At 56.7% G+C, this 15,444-nt stretch overlaps 1 protein-coding gene across 1 annotated transcript in view; it reads left to right on the top strand.

Annotated features, from left to right (window-relative positions):
* The window catches only part of LOC140717675 (vascular endothelial growth factor A-like), a 52,130-nt gene extending 37,069 nt beyond the window's left edge, over positions 1–15,061 (top strand). The window contains exons 5-8 of the mRNA XM_073031313.1: positions 3,045–3,077; positions 6,763–6,889; positions 12,773–12,909; positions 14,793–15,061. Of these exons, the coding sequence (XP_072887414.1) occupies positions 3,045–3,077; positions 6,763–6,889; positions 12,773–12,817 (205 nt within the window). The 3' untranslated portion in view covers positions 12,818–12,909; positions 14,793–15,061. The remainder of the gene's footprint in view (positions 1–3,044; positions 3,078–6,762; positions 6,890–12,772; positions 12,910–14,792) is intronic.
* The last annotated feature ends 383 nt before the right edge of the window (positions 15,062–15,444 follow it).

The following is a 15,444-nucleotide window of genomic DNA, read 5'->3' on the forward strand; positions in this document are numbered from 1 at the left end:
GCCGGCAGCCCATTCCACGCACTCACCACTCTCTGTGTAAAAAAACTTACCCCTGACATCTCCTCTGTACCTACTTCCAAGCACCTTAAACCTGTGTCCTCTTGTGTTAGCCATTTCAGCCCTGGGAACAAGCCTCTGACTATCCACACGATCAATGCCTCTCATCATCTTGTACACCTCTATCAGGTCACCTCTCATCCTCCGTCGCTCCAAGGAGAAAAGGCCGAGTTCACTCAATCTATTCTCATAAGGCATGCTCCCCAATCCAGGCAACATCCTTGTAAATCTCCTCTGCACCCTTTCTATGGCTTCCACATCCTTCCTGTAGCGAGGCAACCAGAACTGAGCACAGTACTCCAAGTGGGGTTTGTTCAGGGTCCTATATAGCTGCAACATTACCTCTCGGCTCCTAAACTCAATCCCACGATTGATGAAGGCCAATACAACGTATGTTTTCTTAACCACAGAGTCAACCTGCACAGCACCTTTGAGTGTCCAATGGGCTCAGACCCCAAGATCCCTCTGATCCTCCACACTGCCAAGAGTCTTACCATTAATACTATATTCTGCCATCATATTTGACCTACCAAAATGAACCACTGCACACTTATCTGGGGTTGAACTCCATCTGCCACTTCTCAGGCCCAGTTTTGCATCCCGCTGTTACCTCTGACAGCCCTCCGCACTATCCACAAACACCTCCAGCTCCCTTTCCTCAGCTCCATATTCCCTCTACCCCTCTCAACCCTGAAAGCCACGCAGCCCAGCAACAGGCCCAACGTATCCATGGCAACCGATTTGTTGTCTTTGCGGCAGCACTAACAACGCAATAAATAGCAATAGAGGATAATTGTGAATTACAGTAAATATGTAAATAGTTAAAGTAAATAAGTAGTGCAGAAAAATAGAAATAAAACAAGTAGCGAGGTAGTGCTCGTGGGTTCAATGACCGTTTAGCAATCAGATGGCGGAGGGGAAGAAGCTGTTCCTGAATCGCTGAGTGTGTGCCTTCAGGCTCCTGTACCTCCTCCCTGATGGCGGAGGGGAAGAAGCTGTTCCTGAATCGCTGAGTGTGTGCCTTCAGGCTCCTGTACCTCCTCCCTGATGGCAGAGGGGAAGAAGCTGTTCCTGAATCGTTGAGTGTGTGCCTTCAGGCTCCTGTACCCCCCTCCCTGATGGCAGAGGGGAAGAAGCTGTTCCTGAATCACTGAGTGTGTGTCTTCAGGCTCCTGTACCTCCTCCCTGATGGTAGAGGGGAAGAAGCTGTTCCTGAATCGTTGAGTGTGTGTCTTCAGGCTCCTGTACCTCCTCCCTGATGGCAGAGGGGAAGAAGCTGTTCCTGAATCGTTGAGTGTGTGTCTTCAGGCTCCTGTACCCCCTCCCTGATGGCAGAGGGGAAGAAGCTGTTCCTGAATCGTTGAGTGTGTGTCTTCAGGCTCCTGTATCTCCTCCCTGATGGCAGAGGGGAAGAAGCTGTCCCTGAATCGTTGAGTGTGTGCCTTCAGGCTCCTGTACCTCCTCCCTGATGGCAGAGGGGAAGAAGCTGTTCCTGAATCGTTGAGTGTGTGTCTTCAGGCTCCTGTATCTCCTCCCTGATGGCAGAGGGGAAGAAGCTGTCCCTGAATCGCTGAGTGTGTGCCTTCAGGCTCCTGTACCTCCTCCCTGATGGCAGAGGGGAAGAAGCTGTTCCTGAATCGTTGAGTGTGTGCCTTCAGGCTCCTGTACCTCCTCCCTGATGGCAGAGGGGAAGAAGCTGTTCTTGAATCACTGAGTGTGTGTCTTCAGGCTCCTGTACCTCCTCCCTGATGGCAGAGGGGAAGAAGCTGTTCCTGAATCACAGAGTGTGTGTCTTCAGGCTCCTGTACCTCCTCCCTGATGGCAGAGGGGAAGAAGCTGTTCCTGAATCACAGAGTGTGTGTCTTCAGGCTCCTGTACCTCCTCCCTGATGGCAGAGGGGAAGAAGCTGTTCCTGAATCGTTGAGTGTGTGTCCTTCAGGCTCCTGTACCTCCTCCCTGATGGCAGAGGGGAAGAAGCTGTTCCTGAATCGTTGAGTGTGTGTCTTCAGGCTCCTGTACCTCCTCCCTGATGGCAGAGGGGAAGAAGCTGTCCTGAATCGTTGAGTGTGTGTCTTCAGGCTCCTGTACCTCCTCCCTGATGGCAGAGGGGAAGAAGCTGTTCCTGAATCACTGAGTGTGTGTCTTCAGGCTCCTGTATCTCCTTCCTGATGGTAGCAATGAGGCGAGGGCATGCCCTGGGTGATGGGGGTCCTTAATGATGGAAGCTGCCTTTCTGAGGCATCGCTCCATGAAGATGCCCTGGATACGACGGAGGCCGGTGTCCGTGATGGAGCTGACTGAGTTTACAACTCTCTGCAGCTTGCTTCGATACTGTGCAGTAGCCCCCACCCCCCTCCATACCAGACAGTGATGCAGCCAGTCAGAACGCTCTCCACGGTACATCTGTAGAAATTTGCGAGTGTTTTAGGTGACAAACCAAATCTCCCCAAACTCCGAATGAGATATAGCCACTGCCCTGCCTTCTTTGTGTCTGCATCGATATGTTGGGAGCAGGCTAGATCCTCAGAGAAATTGACACCCGGGAACTAACTCCATCTCCCTCTCTCTCCCCCTCTCTTTCTCTCCCTATTTCTTCGCCCCCTCTCTGTCTCTTTAATTGGTCATTGTAAATTGTCCCATGATTAGGCTGGGGTTAAATCGGGGAGGGGGGGTGACTGACCAGCAGGGCTCAAAGGGCCCGGACGGTGTATTCCGCATTGTGTCTCAATTTTTTAATTAAATTGGCTGAAGATTTACATGTAAACAAATGATTATCTTTTAAAAAAATCATAAGTAAGCATAGAAAAATTAAACTAAACGAAAATTGCAGGAAAAGTAAGAACTCTACGCCCTTATCCGACACGGGTGATTGCGAAAGGTGGGTGTGTCAGGGTGAGAACGGTGTTGAGGTGTGGCTGGAGGGTGCAAGGGTGGGGGTGTCAAAATTGTCCAGGCCTGCTCTGACTCCTCACTTTCTTCTGTTTCAGACCAAAGAAAGATATAAAACGCATCCCCACGAGGTGAGTTCATCAGTTTTCTGTGGGTAGTTATAGGCTGTAGAGAAAAGGAGGGGTTTTCAGCCCTTCCTCGGGGGGCAAATCGCCCCAGTCACAGCAGCGTATTGTGACGTCTGCAGTGCACCTGTGAATTTCTCCACAGCAAATCCCACAGGAAGCTCGAGTCTCTGAGGGACTGTTCTGAGTGAAGTTCTGCATTGCCCCATCACACACTCCCGGGGTCAGACACAGAGTGAAGCTCCCTCCACAACCGTCCCATCGCACACTCCCGGGATCAGACACAGAGGTGAATCTCCCTCCACACTGTCCCGTCACACACTCCCGTGTCAGACACAGAGTGAAGCTCCCTCCGCACCGTCCCATCACCCACTCCCCGGTGTCAGACACAGAGTGAAGCTCCCTCCGCACCGTCCCATCACCCACTCCCCGGGGTCAGACACAGAGTGAATCTCCCTCCGCACCGTCCCATCACCCACTCCCGGGGTCAGACACAGAGTGAATCTCCCTCCGCACCGTCCCATCACACACTCCCGGGGTCAGACACAAGTGAAACTCCCTCCGCACCGTCCCATCACCCACTCCCGGGGTCAGACACAGAGTGAAGCTCCCTCCACACCGTCCCATCACACACTCCCTTTTTGGATAAGTCTCTATTAGCTTTGCTCAACGTGATGGAGCAAGATTTGCCCATTCCTCCTTGCAAAACTGCTCAGGCCGTGCCAGGTTTGTTGGGGGGTGGTAGACAGGAAACTTGAGGTCTGACCCAGGATGTTCGGTCGGGTTAAGGTCAGGACTCTGTCTGGGCCTGTCAAGGCCTTTGAAAGCGAGTCCTTGGGTTCAGTGTTGGAGGTGAGTGACGTTATCTCTTTAACACTCTGGTCAGGCTACGCTTGGAGCACGGTGTTCGGTTCCGATCACCTCATTAGAGTGAGGATGTAGAGGAGATTTTCCAGGACGCTGCCTGGGTTAGAGAGTGGGGTCAAACGAGCTAGGACTTTTCCCTTCGGAGGTGAAGGAGGATGGGAGGTGACTCGGTAAGGGTGAGTGGACATAGACCTGGGACTTTTTTTCCCAGGGTGCATATCTTTAAGGTGATTGGAGGGAAGTATGGGGGGGGGTGGGGGGGATGTCAGAGGTAGGTTTTTACACAGAGAGTGGTGACTGTGTGGAACACGCTGATACATGTTTAAGAGGCCCTCAGATGGGCACTAGGATGAAAGAAAAAGGGAGTGTTTTGTGGGAGGGAGGGTTCAAGGGTCAGCACAGCATTGTGGGCTGAAGGGCCTATACTCGGCTGTTCACTGTTCCGGTACGAGTGCTGGGCGGCCTCACAGAGCTTTTTCACAAAACCACGAGATGCCCCGATAAGGTGACTAGCTACCCCGAGGTCTCTTCCCCAGGGCGGGTTGGGGGGGGGGGGGGTCCTAGACTGGAGGTGAGGTGGGAAAGAGCCAAAAGGAGAGAGCTTCTCTCTCTCCCTATCAGACGCCGCCTTCTTCAGCCCTTCACCCCTTTCCACCTATCACCTCCCAGCTTCTTACACCTTCCCCCTCACCTGGTCTCCCCTATCTCCCGCCAGCTTGTACTCCTTCCCTGCCCCCCACCCCCCCAGCCTCCTCGGTGGGTATGTGGAACGAGCTGCCGGTGGAAGTGGCCGAGGCTGGTACAAAGGACACTTGGACAGGTTCATGGATAGGAGAAGCTTAGGCGGCCCCGTATCCCCCAGACTAGCTCAGGTTGCGTATAACTTGGTCGGCAGGGTTGAAGGACACGTTCCTGGGCCTGTGTAACTCAATAATTCTACCTTAAAAACAAACCCAGAAGAGGCCAGGAACACTCAGCAGGTCAGGCGGCATCTGTGGAGAGAGAGACCGTTTCGAGTGGACGAAGTTTAATCTAAACTGGAATCAGTCAGAAGTGAAACCAGGTCTGAATTGGGAGGAAACTGGAGCTCTGCGAGGGGATAATCGAGTTCCAAGAGTGTCGGGACTCGGCTATTTTCGATCCCTGGGTTCTTTTAGGAGCCCGGGAGGTGAGCGAGAAAACTTTTGTCTCTTCACGGTTGTTCATTTTGAAGATTAAACAGAGCATTTGAAACAAAGTGAGGAGCGGAGAAGCAGAAGATAACAGAAATTCCTTAGCTGGAGATAAAGCAAGCGAGAGGCTACATAACTAAAACAAAACACACGTGTCACGTGCTAATACGGAGCCAATCAGGAAGTGTCAAGGTAACTGCTATACTTCCTCCCGCCAGTAGGTGGAGACAAATGTGAAAAATACATGAGTCGCAAAGATAAAAATTGTTAAAGATACAAATTATGTCAGTTAAAAAAAACTATGATTTTAGTCTTGCATTAATTCAATTAATATCTTAAAAGAAGTATTAAAACGACAGCTGATTCCAACAAGAGAGCACATGGCTCAGTGGAATCTTTCCAGAAACCATGGCCACTGGATTAACATTTTAATTTTGGACTTTGAGGCGGTTTTCAGAGGAGTTATTCAAGTACACACGACACAAATCCAAGCAGCAGACACACACAAACCAACACACACACACACACACACACACACACACACACACACACACACACAACACGTCGGGCAGCGTCTACGGAGGAGGGATAAACGTCTCAAGCCGAGACCCTTCGACAGGACTGGAAAGGAAAGGGGGGGGGGACTGCAAGCTGATGGGTGATAGGTGAGACCAGGCGGGGGAGAAGGCGATTGGGTGGAGATGGCGGACCAAGTAAGAAGCTGGGAGGTGATTGGTGGAAGAGGTGAAAGGCTGAAGATTCTCCCTGTTCCCTTCCTCCCACTGACTCCCCGGGCCCCTCCAGCTGATTCCCCAGGGGTTACAGAAACTGGGTGACCCCTCCCTCTGCATGTCCGCTGGCATAGATGGCTGTCTCTGATTTTCTCTCTCTCCCACTCTCCCCCCTCTCCCCTCCCACTCTCTCCCACTCTCCCCCCTCTCTCCCCCTCCCACTCTCTCCCACTCTCCCACCTCTCCCCCACTCTCCCCCTCTCTCCCCCTCCCACTCTCCCCCACTCTCTCCCCCTCTCCCACTCTCTCCCCCTCTCCCCCACTCTCTCCCACTCTCCCTCCCTCTCCCCCTCCCACTCTCTCCCCCTCTCCCCCTTCCCCCTCTCTTCCCCCTCTCCCCCTCTTCCCCTCTCTCCCCCTCTACCCCCTCTCTCCCCCACTCTCCTCACCTCCAACCCCCCCTCTCTCCCCTCTGTCCACTCTCCCTCCCGCTCTCCCCTCTACTCCCTCGCCTCCAACTCCCACTCTCTCCCCCCTCCACTGCCCCCTCTCACCCCCACTCTCCTCCACTCTCCCCCTCCCTCCCCACTCTCCCTACCCACTACCCACCTCTCCCCCCTCCCTCCCCACTCTCCCTACCCACTCCCCACTCCACTCTCCGCTCTACCCCCTCACCTCCAACCCCCCTCTCGCCCCCTGGACTTCCTCTCACCACCGCTTTCCCCCTTTCCACCCTTCTCCACCCTCTGTACCCTCTCCCCCTTCATCCCCTTCTCCCCCACCCCTCTCCCCTACCCATTTCCCTTAACCCTCTCTCTATCTCCACCCTATCCCTCCTCTTCCACTTTCTATCTCTCTATTCCCCTCTCTCTCTCACTACACCCCTCTCTCTCTGTCTCCCGTGTTTTTATCTTCCCACAGAGGTCCCCTGACAGGAAGCTGCTTGCAGCCGGGCCAGCGGGAGAGGCAGGGCTGCGGAGGGTCAGCGCCGTTCCCCTCAATCCTGTTCCACGCACGGCCAGCAGACGGCGGGGCCGGTGTACCCAGGGTGAGCCAAGCTGTCCCTCCCCTCCTCCTCTGTCCCACTCCACCTTCCATCTTTCCTGTTCCCCCCTCCCCTTCCTCATTCCCACTCTCACACCAAACCTCCGTCCTTCCCTCTTCTCTTTCACATTTCCTTGTTCTACTCCGGGGTGAACGGTCAGTGACGGGGAGCAGGACCCCTGGCTGATTCCCCCCTCTCTCTAACCCAGGGGTCACCGGTCAGTGATGGGGGAGCAGGACCCCTGGCTGATTCCCCCCTCTCTCTAACCCAGGGGTCACCGGTCAGTGACAGGGAGCAGGACCCCTGGCTGATTCCCCCTCTCTAACCCAGGGGTCACCGGTCAGTGACGGGGAGCAGGAACCCGGGCTGATTCCCCCTCTCTCTAACCCAGGGGTGACCGGTCAGTGACGGGGAGCAGGACCCCCTGACTGATTCCCCCTCTCTCTGACCCAGGGGTGACCGGTCAGTGACGGGGAGCAGGAACCCGGGCTGATTCCCCCTCTCTCTGTCCCAGGGGTCACGCGTCAGTGACGGGGAGCAGGACCCCTGGCCGATTCCCCCTCTCTCTAAACCAGGGGTGACCGGTCAGTGACGGGGAGCAGGACCCCTGGCCGATTCCCCCTCTCTCTAACCCCGGGGTGACCGGTCAGTGACGGGGAGCAGGACCCCTGGCCGATTCCCCCTCTCTCTAACCCCGGGGTGACCGGTCAGTGACGGGGAGCAGGACCCCTGGCCGATTCCCCCTCTCTCTAACCCCGGGGTGACCGGTCAGTGACGGGGAGCAGGACCCCTGGCCGATTCCCCCTCTCTCTAACCCCGGGGTCACCGGTCAGTGACGGGGAGCAGGACCCCTGACTGATTCCCCATCTCTCTAACCCAGGGGTGACCGGTCAGTGACGGGGAGCAGGACCCCTGGCTTAGTGGAAGACGTCATATTCTAGATCTTTACAACATAGTACAGGCCCTTCGGCCCACAATGTTGTGCTGACTCCCAAGATATTCTAACCCTTCCCTCCCACATAGCCCTCCATTTTTCTATCATCAATGTGCCTAAGAGTTTCCTAAATGCCCCTAATCCCCTAATGTATCTCCTTCTACCACCACATCCATTACTCAAAGAACTTTCCTCTGGACATTCCCCACCACCCCACCCCCCATCACCGTAAAGTTAGCCCCCTCGTATTAGCCATTTCAACCCTGGGGGGGAATGTCTCTGGCCGTCTGCTCGATCTGTCCCACTTCTCATTTTGTGAACCTCCAGTCGCCCCTCATCCCTCGTTCGCTCTACCCACCCTCGTAAAGACAAGCTCGTTAATCCAGGCAGCACCCTCTCTAAATCCTCCACGAGGCAACTGGGGCTGAACACAGAGCATACCCCTCCCAGTTCATCTGTAGAACAGTACAGGCCCTTCAGCCCATCTTTCTACCATCCAAGCGTTTCTTAAATGCTCCTGCTGTATCTGCCCCCCCACTACCTCGAAGGGTGCTCCATACCCCTTTCCGAGTAAGGCACCTACTTCCAGACACCACCACCCCCTCATATTTTCCCCCAGTCACCTTAAAATTATGTGCCCAGTTTGGTCCAACTTATTGGAGACGTTCGAATGTGCAGCAGATGCGGGGGGGGGAGGGGGGGGCAGTAGATGTCCCAAACCTAGATCTTCAGGACGCACGTCGGAATGAGAAGCAGGTTTAATTACATAAGTAGTGGAAAAACAGAAGTTAAAAAGTAGTGAGGTCCGTTCGGATGGCGGAGGGGGAAGAAGCTGTTCCTGAATCGTTGAGTGTGTGCCTTCAGGCTCCTGTACCTCCTCCCTGATGGCAGAGGGGAAGAAGCTGTTCCTGAATCGTTGAGTGTGTGCCTTCAGGCTCCTGTACCCTCCTCCCTGATGGCAGAGGGGAAGAAGCTGTTCCTGAATCGTTGAGTGTGTGTCTTCAGTCTCCTGTACCTCCTCCCTGATGGCAGAGGGGAAGAATCTGCCCCTGAATCACTCACTGAGTGTGTGCCTACAGGCTCCTGTACCTCCTCCCCGACGGTAACAGTGAGAACGAGGCGTGCCCTGGGTGGTGGGGGTCCTTAGTGATGGAGGATTATTGCGACAGTAAAGCTCGGGCTGTGTGAGGTGCTCCCGATGTAGGCGGGAGATTTGTTGCCCCGACAGAAACCCTCTGGGCTCACCAACGGCGAGGGTGGCGGGGCGTGTCTGGGTAACGCCAGTGACGGAGATCAGTGCTGGGGGTCTCTTCCCCTTTTTGTATCAGCTACTTGGGCGAAGGCGCGGCCGCCAGATTCCACAATAACGTAGAAAAACTACAGCACGGTACAGGCCCTTCGGCCCACAATGCTGTGCTGAACACGTACTTACTGTAGAAATTACCCATAGCCCTCAGTTTCTCTAAGCTCAGAGCTGCTACCTTTTTTCCCTGAGCAGCACGTCAGGTTATGTGCTCAGTGGCCGGTTTATTGGCTACAGCCGCTCGCTAATGCGAATATCTAATCAGCCAATCACGTGGCAGAAACTCGACAGCACGCGGGCACGGCCAAGGGGCTCGGTTGTTGCTCAGACCGAACACCATCGTGGGGGGAGAGGTGTGGTTCTTGTGACTTTCACCACGGGCTGGCCGTCGGTGCCAGATGGGTGGTTCGAGTACCTGCCGATCCCCTGGGATTTTCCCGCACGGCGGCCTCTGGAGCTTACGGAAAATGGTGCGGGAAGTCCAGCCGGTGGCAGGTCTGTGGGTGGGAGTGCCCTGTTAGTGAGAGAGGTCAGAGGAGAACGGCCAGACTGACAGGAAGGCGGACAGTGTCAGCGGCGAAACGCACGACACGTCGGAAATCGAAGGGCTACAGCAGCGGGAGACCACGAACCCAGTGGCCACTTTGTTAAGTACAGGACGTACGTGAAGCGCCTAATAAAATGGGCCACTAGATTTAAGCAGAAAGGGAGGGGCAGGCTCTTCAGCCCATCCAATCCCTGGCAGCCCACTTACCTAAAACTCAGACACATTCTGGAGCCGCTGGCTTCTCCCTCCGGTCCCGATGGAGGATCTTGGCCTGAGACGTCGACCTGTTTATCCTTCTCCATTGGTGCTGCCCCGGCCTGCTGAGTTCCTCCAGGTGTGTGTGTGTGTGTGTGTGTGTGTGTGTGTTGTGTGTGTGTGTGTGTGTGTGTGTGTGTGTGTGTGTGGTGTGTGTGTGTGTGTGTGTGTGTGTGTGTGTGTGTGTGTGTGTGTGTGTGTGTTGCACTGGATTCCCAGCGTGGTGCGTCTGCAAAATCTCCTGCGTTTGTGGCCTATCTAACCGAGCTTTTTGCCCGCATTCGGCCCCAGAACAGAGGGCTTCTGGCTCAGCGGCCTTGGTAAAGCGGTGTGTCGAGGACGAGAGCTGGGGCGCTACGTCGAAATTGCGAGGCCTGATCTGAAGTATTGGTCTGCAGTGCTGGTCGCCGGCCTGCAGGAAAGATGTCAATAACATTAGAAGAGCGCAGAGGGAAAAGCTTGTGGGACTCGAGGACCTAAATTACAGAAGGAGGTCGAATAGGTTCGGACTTTTCCCTCAGGAGCGCAGGAGAATGAAGGGAGATTTGATGTAGGCGTACAAAATTACCAGGGGGGCTGCTGATGGGGAGAAAGCACGCAGGCTTTTCTCCCCACTGAGCTCAGGCGACACTAGGGCCTGGGGTCATAGGTTAAGGGTGAAGGTGAAACACCCAAAGGGAGGCTGAAGGGGGAACTACTTCTTTCCCTCGGAGAGCGGAACGAGCCTGCCAGCGCAAGTGGGATTGATTGCAACGTTTGAGAGAAGGTTTTCCCTCGAGCGTAGGGGGCAGGGAAGCGACCTTGCAAATATCGCGAAGACCGTAGGTGAGGTGGATGTCTTGTTTCCCCCCAAGAGTAGGGGGAATGAAACCAGAGGGCAAAGGGTTAAGCTGAGAGAGGAAAGATTTGGAAGGGTCCCTGAGGGGGAGTTTTACCAGACAGAAGCTGGGTATAGGGTCAGAGAAAATGGTGGAGGTGCCCCCCCCCCGTCCCCCAATACCCCCCAGGGCACACTGCGCAAGTCCTGCCCTAGTTCAAGTTCAAACCTATTGTCATCTGTCTGTTCACTCGTACAACCAAACGAAACCACGTTCCTCCGGGCCACGGTGCACCCCACACAACACAAAATATTACCAGAAATATGTTAGTAATGAACAATTCAACTATTATAAAGAATTATCTGAAATAAAGATCGGTGAGTTGTGGCCGGCGGTGGGAATTGAACCCCAATCGTTCTGTTTGCTAGGCAGTTAATCAGAATCAGGTAATCAGCAGGATAATGGCTTCTTCGTAACGACATCAGCTGGTCTCTGTTCTCTAGGGGAAGGTTTGTTATCTCACTGGAAGGGCTTTGGTGGGAGGGGGCTGTGGGACCTGCCCCGGGGTGGGGGGGGGGGGTAGGGAAGCCAGGGAGACTCCCTGCCAACACCGAGTCGAGGATGGAGTCGCGTTGACGCGGGAGACACCGGCTCTGCCCCTCCCCGTTCCCGGTCCCTGTCCCGCCCGAGTGTTGGAGTTGTAACATTTCTCTTGCAGAGTACAGAACATTTTTCCCGACGAAAGACGGGCAGAGGACATCGGAAAAAAACCCCGGAAAATGGCACCCGGCGCACCCGTATGTGTGTGTGTGTGTGTGTGTGTGTGTGTGGAGACAGCAGGGGACTGATGACTGCATGGCATCTCCCTCCATCCTCCCTTGGCATCCCCTTCCTTTCCTTCCCCCAACCTAGTCCCCGTCCCTTCCCCCAAACTCCCTCTCCTGTCCTTTCCCCCACCCTCAATGCTTCACCTCTGCCTTTGCACCCTCCCCATCATTCCCCTGCCTCCCTCTTACCTCTCCTACTTCCAATATATTCCCTCTCTGTTCCCCCTTCTCCACCCTTTCTCCCCCTCCTCCCTCTCCCCCCCTCCCTTCCTCCCCTCTCCCCTCCCCTTCTCCCTCTCCCCCTCCCCTTCTCCTCCCTCTCCCCTCCCCTCCTCGCTCTCCCCTCCCCTTCTCGCTCCTCCCCCTCCCCTTCTCCCCTCCCCCCCCTTCTCCCCTCCCCTCCCTCCTTGCTCTCCCCCCTCCCCCCCCTCCCCTCCCCTTCTCCCTCTCCCCTCCCCTTCTCCCTCCCCCCCTCTTCTCCCCTCCTCCTCCCTCTCCCCTCCCTTCCTCTCCCTCTCCCCTCCCCCTCTCCCCCCTCCCCTTCTCCCCTCTCCCCTCCCCTTCTCCCTCTCCCTCTACCTCCTCCAACCATCCACTCACCCCTCCATTCCCACAAGCCCCCCTCTCCCCTCCTTTCCCCCCTCCCCACTCCTCTCTCTGCCCCCTGCTGTCCTGGGACGAGCTCGTTGGGTGCCAAGCTGGAGTCTGCATGACGGTGGCTGACCCCCCTCCCTCCCCAGGGTCCTAGTGCCGGGCCTGTGGCTTGCCTGGCTGTACTCTGCACCTCCGGTGGCGTCGGCTGTTGGATTCATGGACTGCCCGGGGCGTGGGGGAGCTTCCTCCCAGCGCAGAGGGTGTGGGGACGAGGGAGCTCCCTCTGTCAGTGCCAGTGAGGGATCTACCCCTCCCCGAGTGGAAGAGCGGGGGGAGGGGGAGTGGTGTGAGGGAGGCGAGGGATGTCCCTCGCAGAGTCTGAGTGGCGGGGGAGGGAGCCTCCCCTCTCACAATGTTGGGGAGTGATTCCCCCCCTCACAGTGGTGGGACTTCATGGGGGGGGGGTGTTTGAGGGATTCCCATCTCTGGAGGGTGAGGGGGAAAGGGCCACGGCCAGTTGATGAATCCACCACTCGACCACACGCGATACGACGCTAGGGCCGTGTTCCCTCCCCCCCACTGACTGCCCTCCTCTCTCTCCCCCACAGGACACCTTGCAGACCCTGTTCTACGAAGAGGCGACACCACTTTGAGCAGAACCCCCTGACCTGCGAGTGTAAATGCCCGGCTCTCCCACCGCAAGTGCAGGGACCCGCGGACAGGAGCTGAACGAGCACACGTGCAGGTGGGTGGGCGGGGCAGGGGTGGCAGGAGGGCTGTAAACCTGGAGCAGGAGGGTTAGAGGGGGCGTGCTGCCTCCCTCGGTCAGGGTCGGGGCGGGGGGCTGATGGGGCAGGGCAGGGGTGGCAGGAGGGCTGTAAACCTGGAGCAGGAGGGTTAGAGGGGGCGTGCTGCCTCCCTCGGTCAGGGTCGGGGCGGGGGGCTGATGGGGCAGGGCAGGGGTGGCAGGAGGGCTGTAAACCTGGAGCAGGAGGGTTAGAGGGGGCGTGCTGCCTCCCTCGGTCAGGGTCGGGGCGGGTGGTTGATGGGGCAGGGCAGGGGTGGCAGGAGGGCTGTAAACCTGGAGCAGGAGGGTTAGAGGGGGCGTGCTGCCTCCCCTCGGTCAGGGTCGGGGCGGGGGGCTGATGGGGCAGGGCAGGGGTGGCAGGAGGGCTGTAAACCTGGAGCAGGAGGGTTAGAGGGGGCGTGCTGCCTCCCTCGGTCAGGGTCGAGCAGGGATGTTGCGTCCTAGACATGTGAGCCCGGGCAGGAACGATACGGAGAGCGAGCTTCCCCCTCTCCACACATCCTCCACACATCTCCACGGCAGAGACCGATACAGTTTGGCACCAAGAGTTGCCAGTCGGCGTCGAACGGAACGTAGAACTGCCTCAGGGGCTCCAACTCTGGACTTTTCCCTCGGGGTTCACTCCCGGAGCCTCCCCCGTGAGTGGGTACGCCCGCAAGGCAGCGGGGGTCTGAGTTCGGAGTTTTCCTTCTCCCAGATGAGCCGCTAGCCGCTGCTGGCAATCCCCGTCTGCCCGCAGCGACTGGTTTTAAGGCGCCAGTAACCCACCTTTTCCCCTTCTCCTGTCAGTGGAAACGGTTCCGCCGGGCTTAGTAGCTAAACCACACGTGAAGGCCGGGAGCTGGATGGTTGTCAGAGGCTATTTGAGGCGCCCGCCATTGGGAGCATTTAATAGGTAGTGGGAGCTTCCCCATTACCACCCCTGGCTGTAACAACCTGAAGGAACTTGGGAGAGTGGGGGGAGGACACGCTGAAGGAAAGGGTTAACAGATGTGGATTAATGGGGCAGGGAGGGGTTAATGGAAATGTTTGCAAAGCAGGAGAGGGTTAACATAGGAGTGTGTTAATAGGACAGAATGCGTTAATGGAGCAGGAGAAGGGGTAATGGGACAGGAAGAGGTTAATTGAGCAAGTGGGGTTAATGGGGAGGTTTAACAGGGCAGCAGAGGGTTAATGTGTTGGCGCGTGGCCTAGTGGGTAAGGCATCGGTCTAATGATCTGAAGGTCACTGGTTCGAGCCTCGGCTGAGGAAGCGTGTTTGTGTCCTTGAGCAAGGCACTTAACCACACATCGCTCTGCGACGACACCGGTGCCAAGCTGCTTGGGTCCTAGTGCCCTTCCCTTGGGCAACATCAGTGGCGTGGAGAGGGGGGACTTGCAGCTTGGGCAACTGCCAGTCTCCCACACAACCCTGCCCAGGCCTGCGCCCTGGAAACCTTCCAAGGCGCAAATCCATGGTCTCACAAGACTAGCGGATGCCTATTATTAGGGGGTTAATTGAGCAAGAGGAGTTAATGCGGGGGGGGGGGGTTTAATGGGACAGCAGAGGGTTAATGGAGTGAGAAAGGGGTAATGTAAGGGTTAAACAGGAGAGGTTTAATGGGGCATAATTTAGGTAGGGGTTAGGAGGTGGCTGCTAAAGGTATAAAAAGGGGTTAATTGGGCAGGAAGGGTTAATGCGCTAAGAGGGAGAGTTAGTGGGGCAGAGACCCTTGCAGGAAGGGGTTAATGGGGCGGGCGCTTACAGGGTGGCGGTGTGGGGGTTAACGGGCAGCCGACGCAAACTCCTGTCACTGTGGGATCTTGCTCTCCATGTACAGGTGCGAGAAGCAGAGGCGGTGATGGCGACGGAGAAGCACAGAACGTTCTGGACTCGTGGACTGAGGCTCACCCCGGTGTGGGGGTGGGGCAATGCGGGACCTGCCACCCCCTCACATCCCGATCGATTAGCTGCACGAGTCCCCCCCACCACTTCCTCCCTGTCCTCTCCACTCTCCCCCTCCTTCCCCTTCCTTCCCCTCTCCCCTTCCTCTCCTCTCCTTCCTCTTCTCCCTCCTTTTTCCCCCTCCTCTCTCTTCTCCCCCTCCTCTCTCTTCTCCTCTCCACTCTCCCCCTCCTTCCCCTTCTCTCTCCCCTTCCTCCCCTCTCCCTCTCCCCTCCACTCTCCCCCCTCCTTCCCCTTCTCTCTCCCCTTCCTCCACTCTCCCCCCTCCTTCCCCCTTCCCCTCTCCCCTTCCTCTCCTCTCTCCTCTCCCCTCCTCCCCTTTCCTCTCCTCTCTCCTCTCCCCTCTCCCCCTCTCCTATCCTCTCTCCCCTTTCTCCTATCTATCCTCCCCCTCTCCGACTGTGCCTCCCCCTTACCCACCCCCCATCCCTCACCCTCACCCCCACCCCCCCATCCCTCACCCTCACCCCCCATCCCTCACCCCCACACCCCCCCAATCCCTCACCCCCCGCCTTGTTCCGCGGAGC

This window comes from Hemitrygon akajei, chromosome 28 (assembly GCF_048418815.1).
Source record: "Hemitrygon akajei chromosome 28, sHemAka1.3, whole genome shotgun sequence".
NCBI lineage: Eukaryota > Metazoa > Chordata > Chondrichthyes > Myliobatiformes > Dasyatidae > Hemitrygon > Hemitrygon akajei.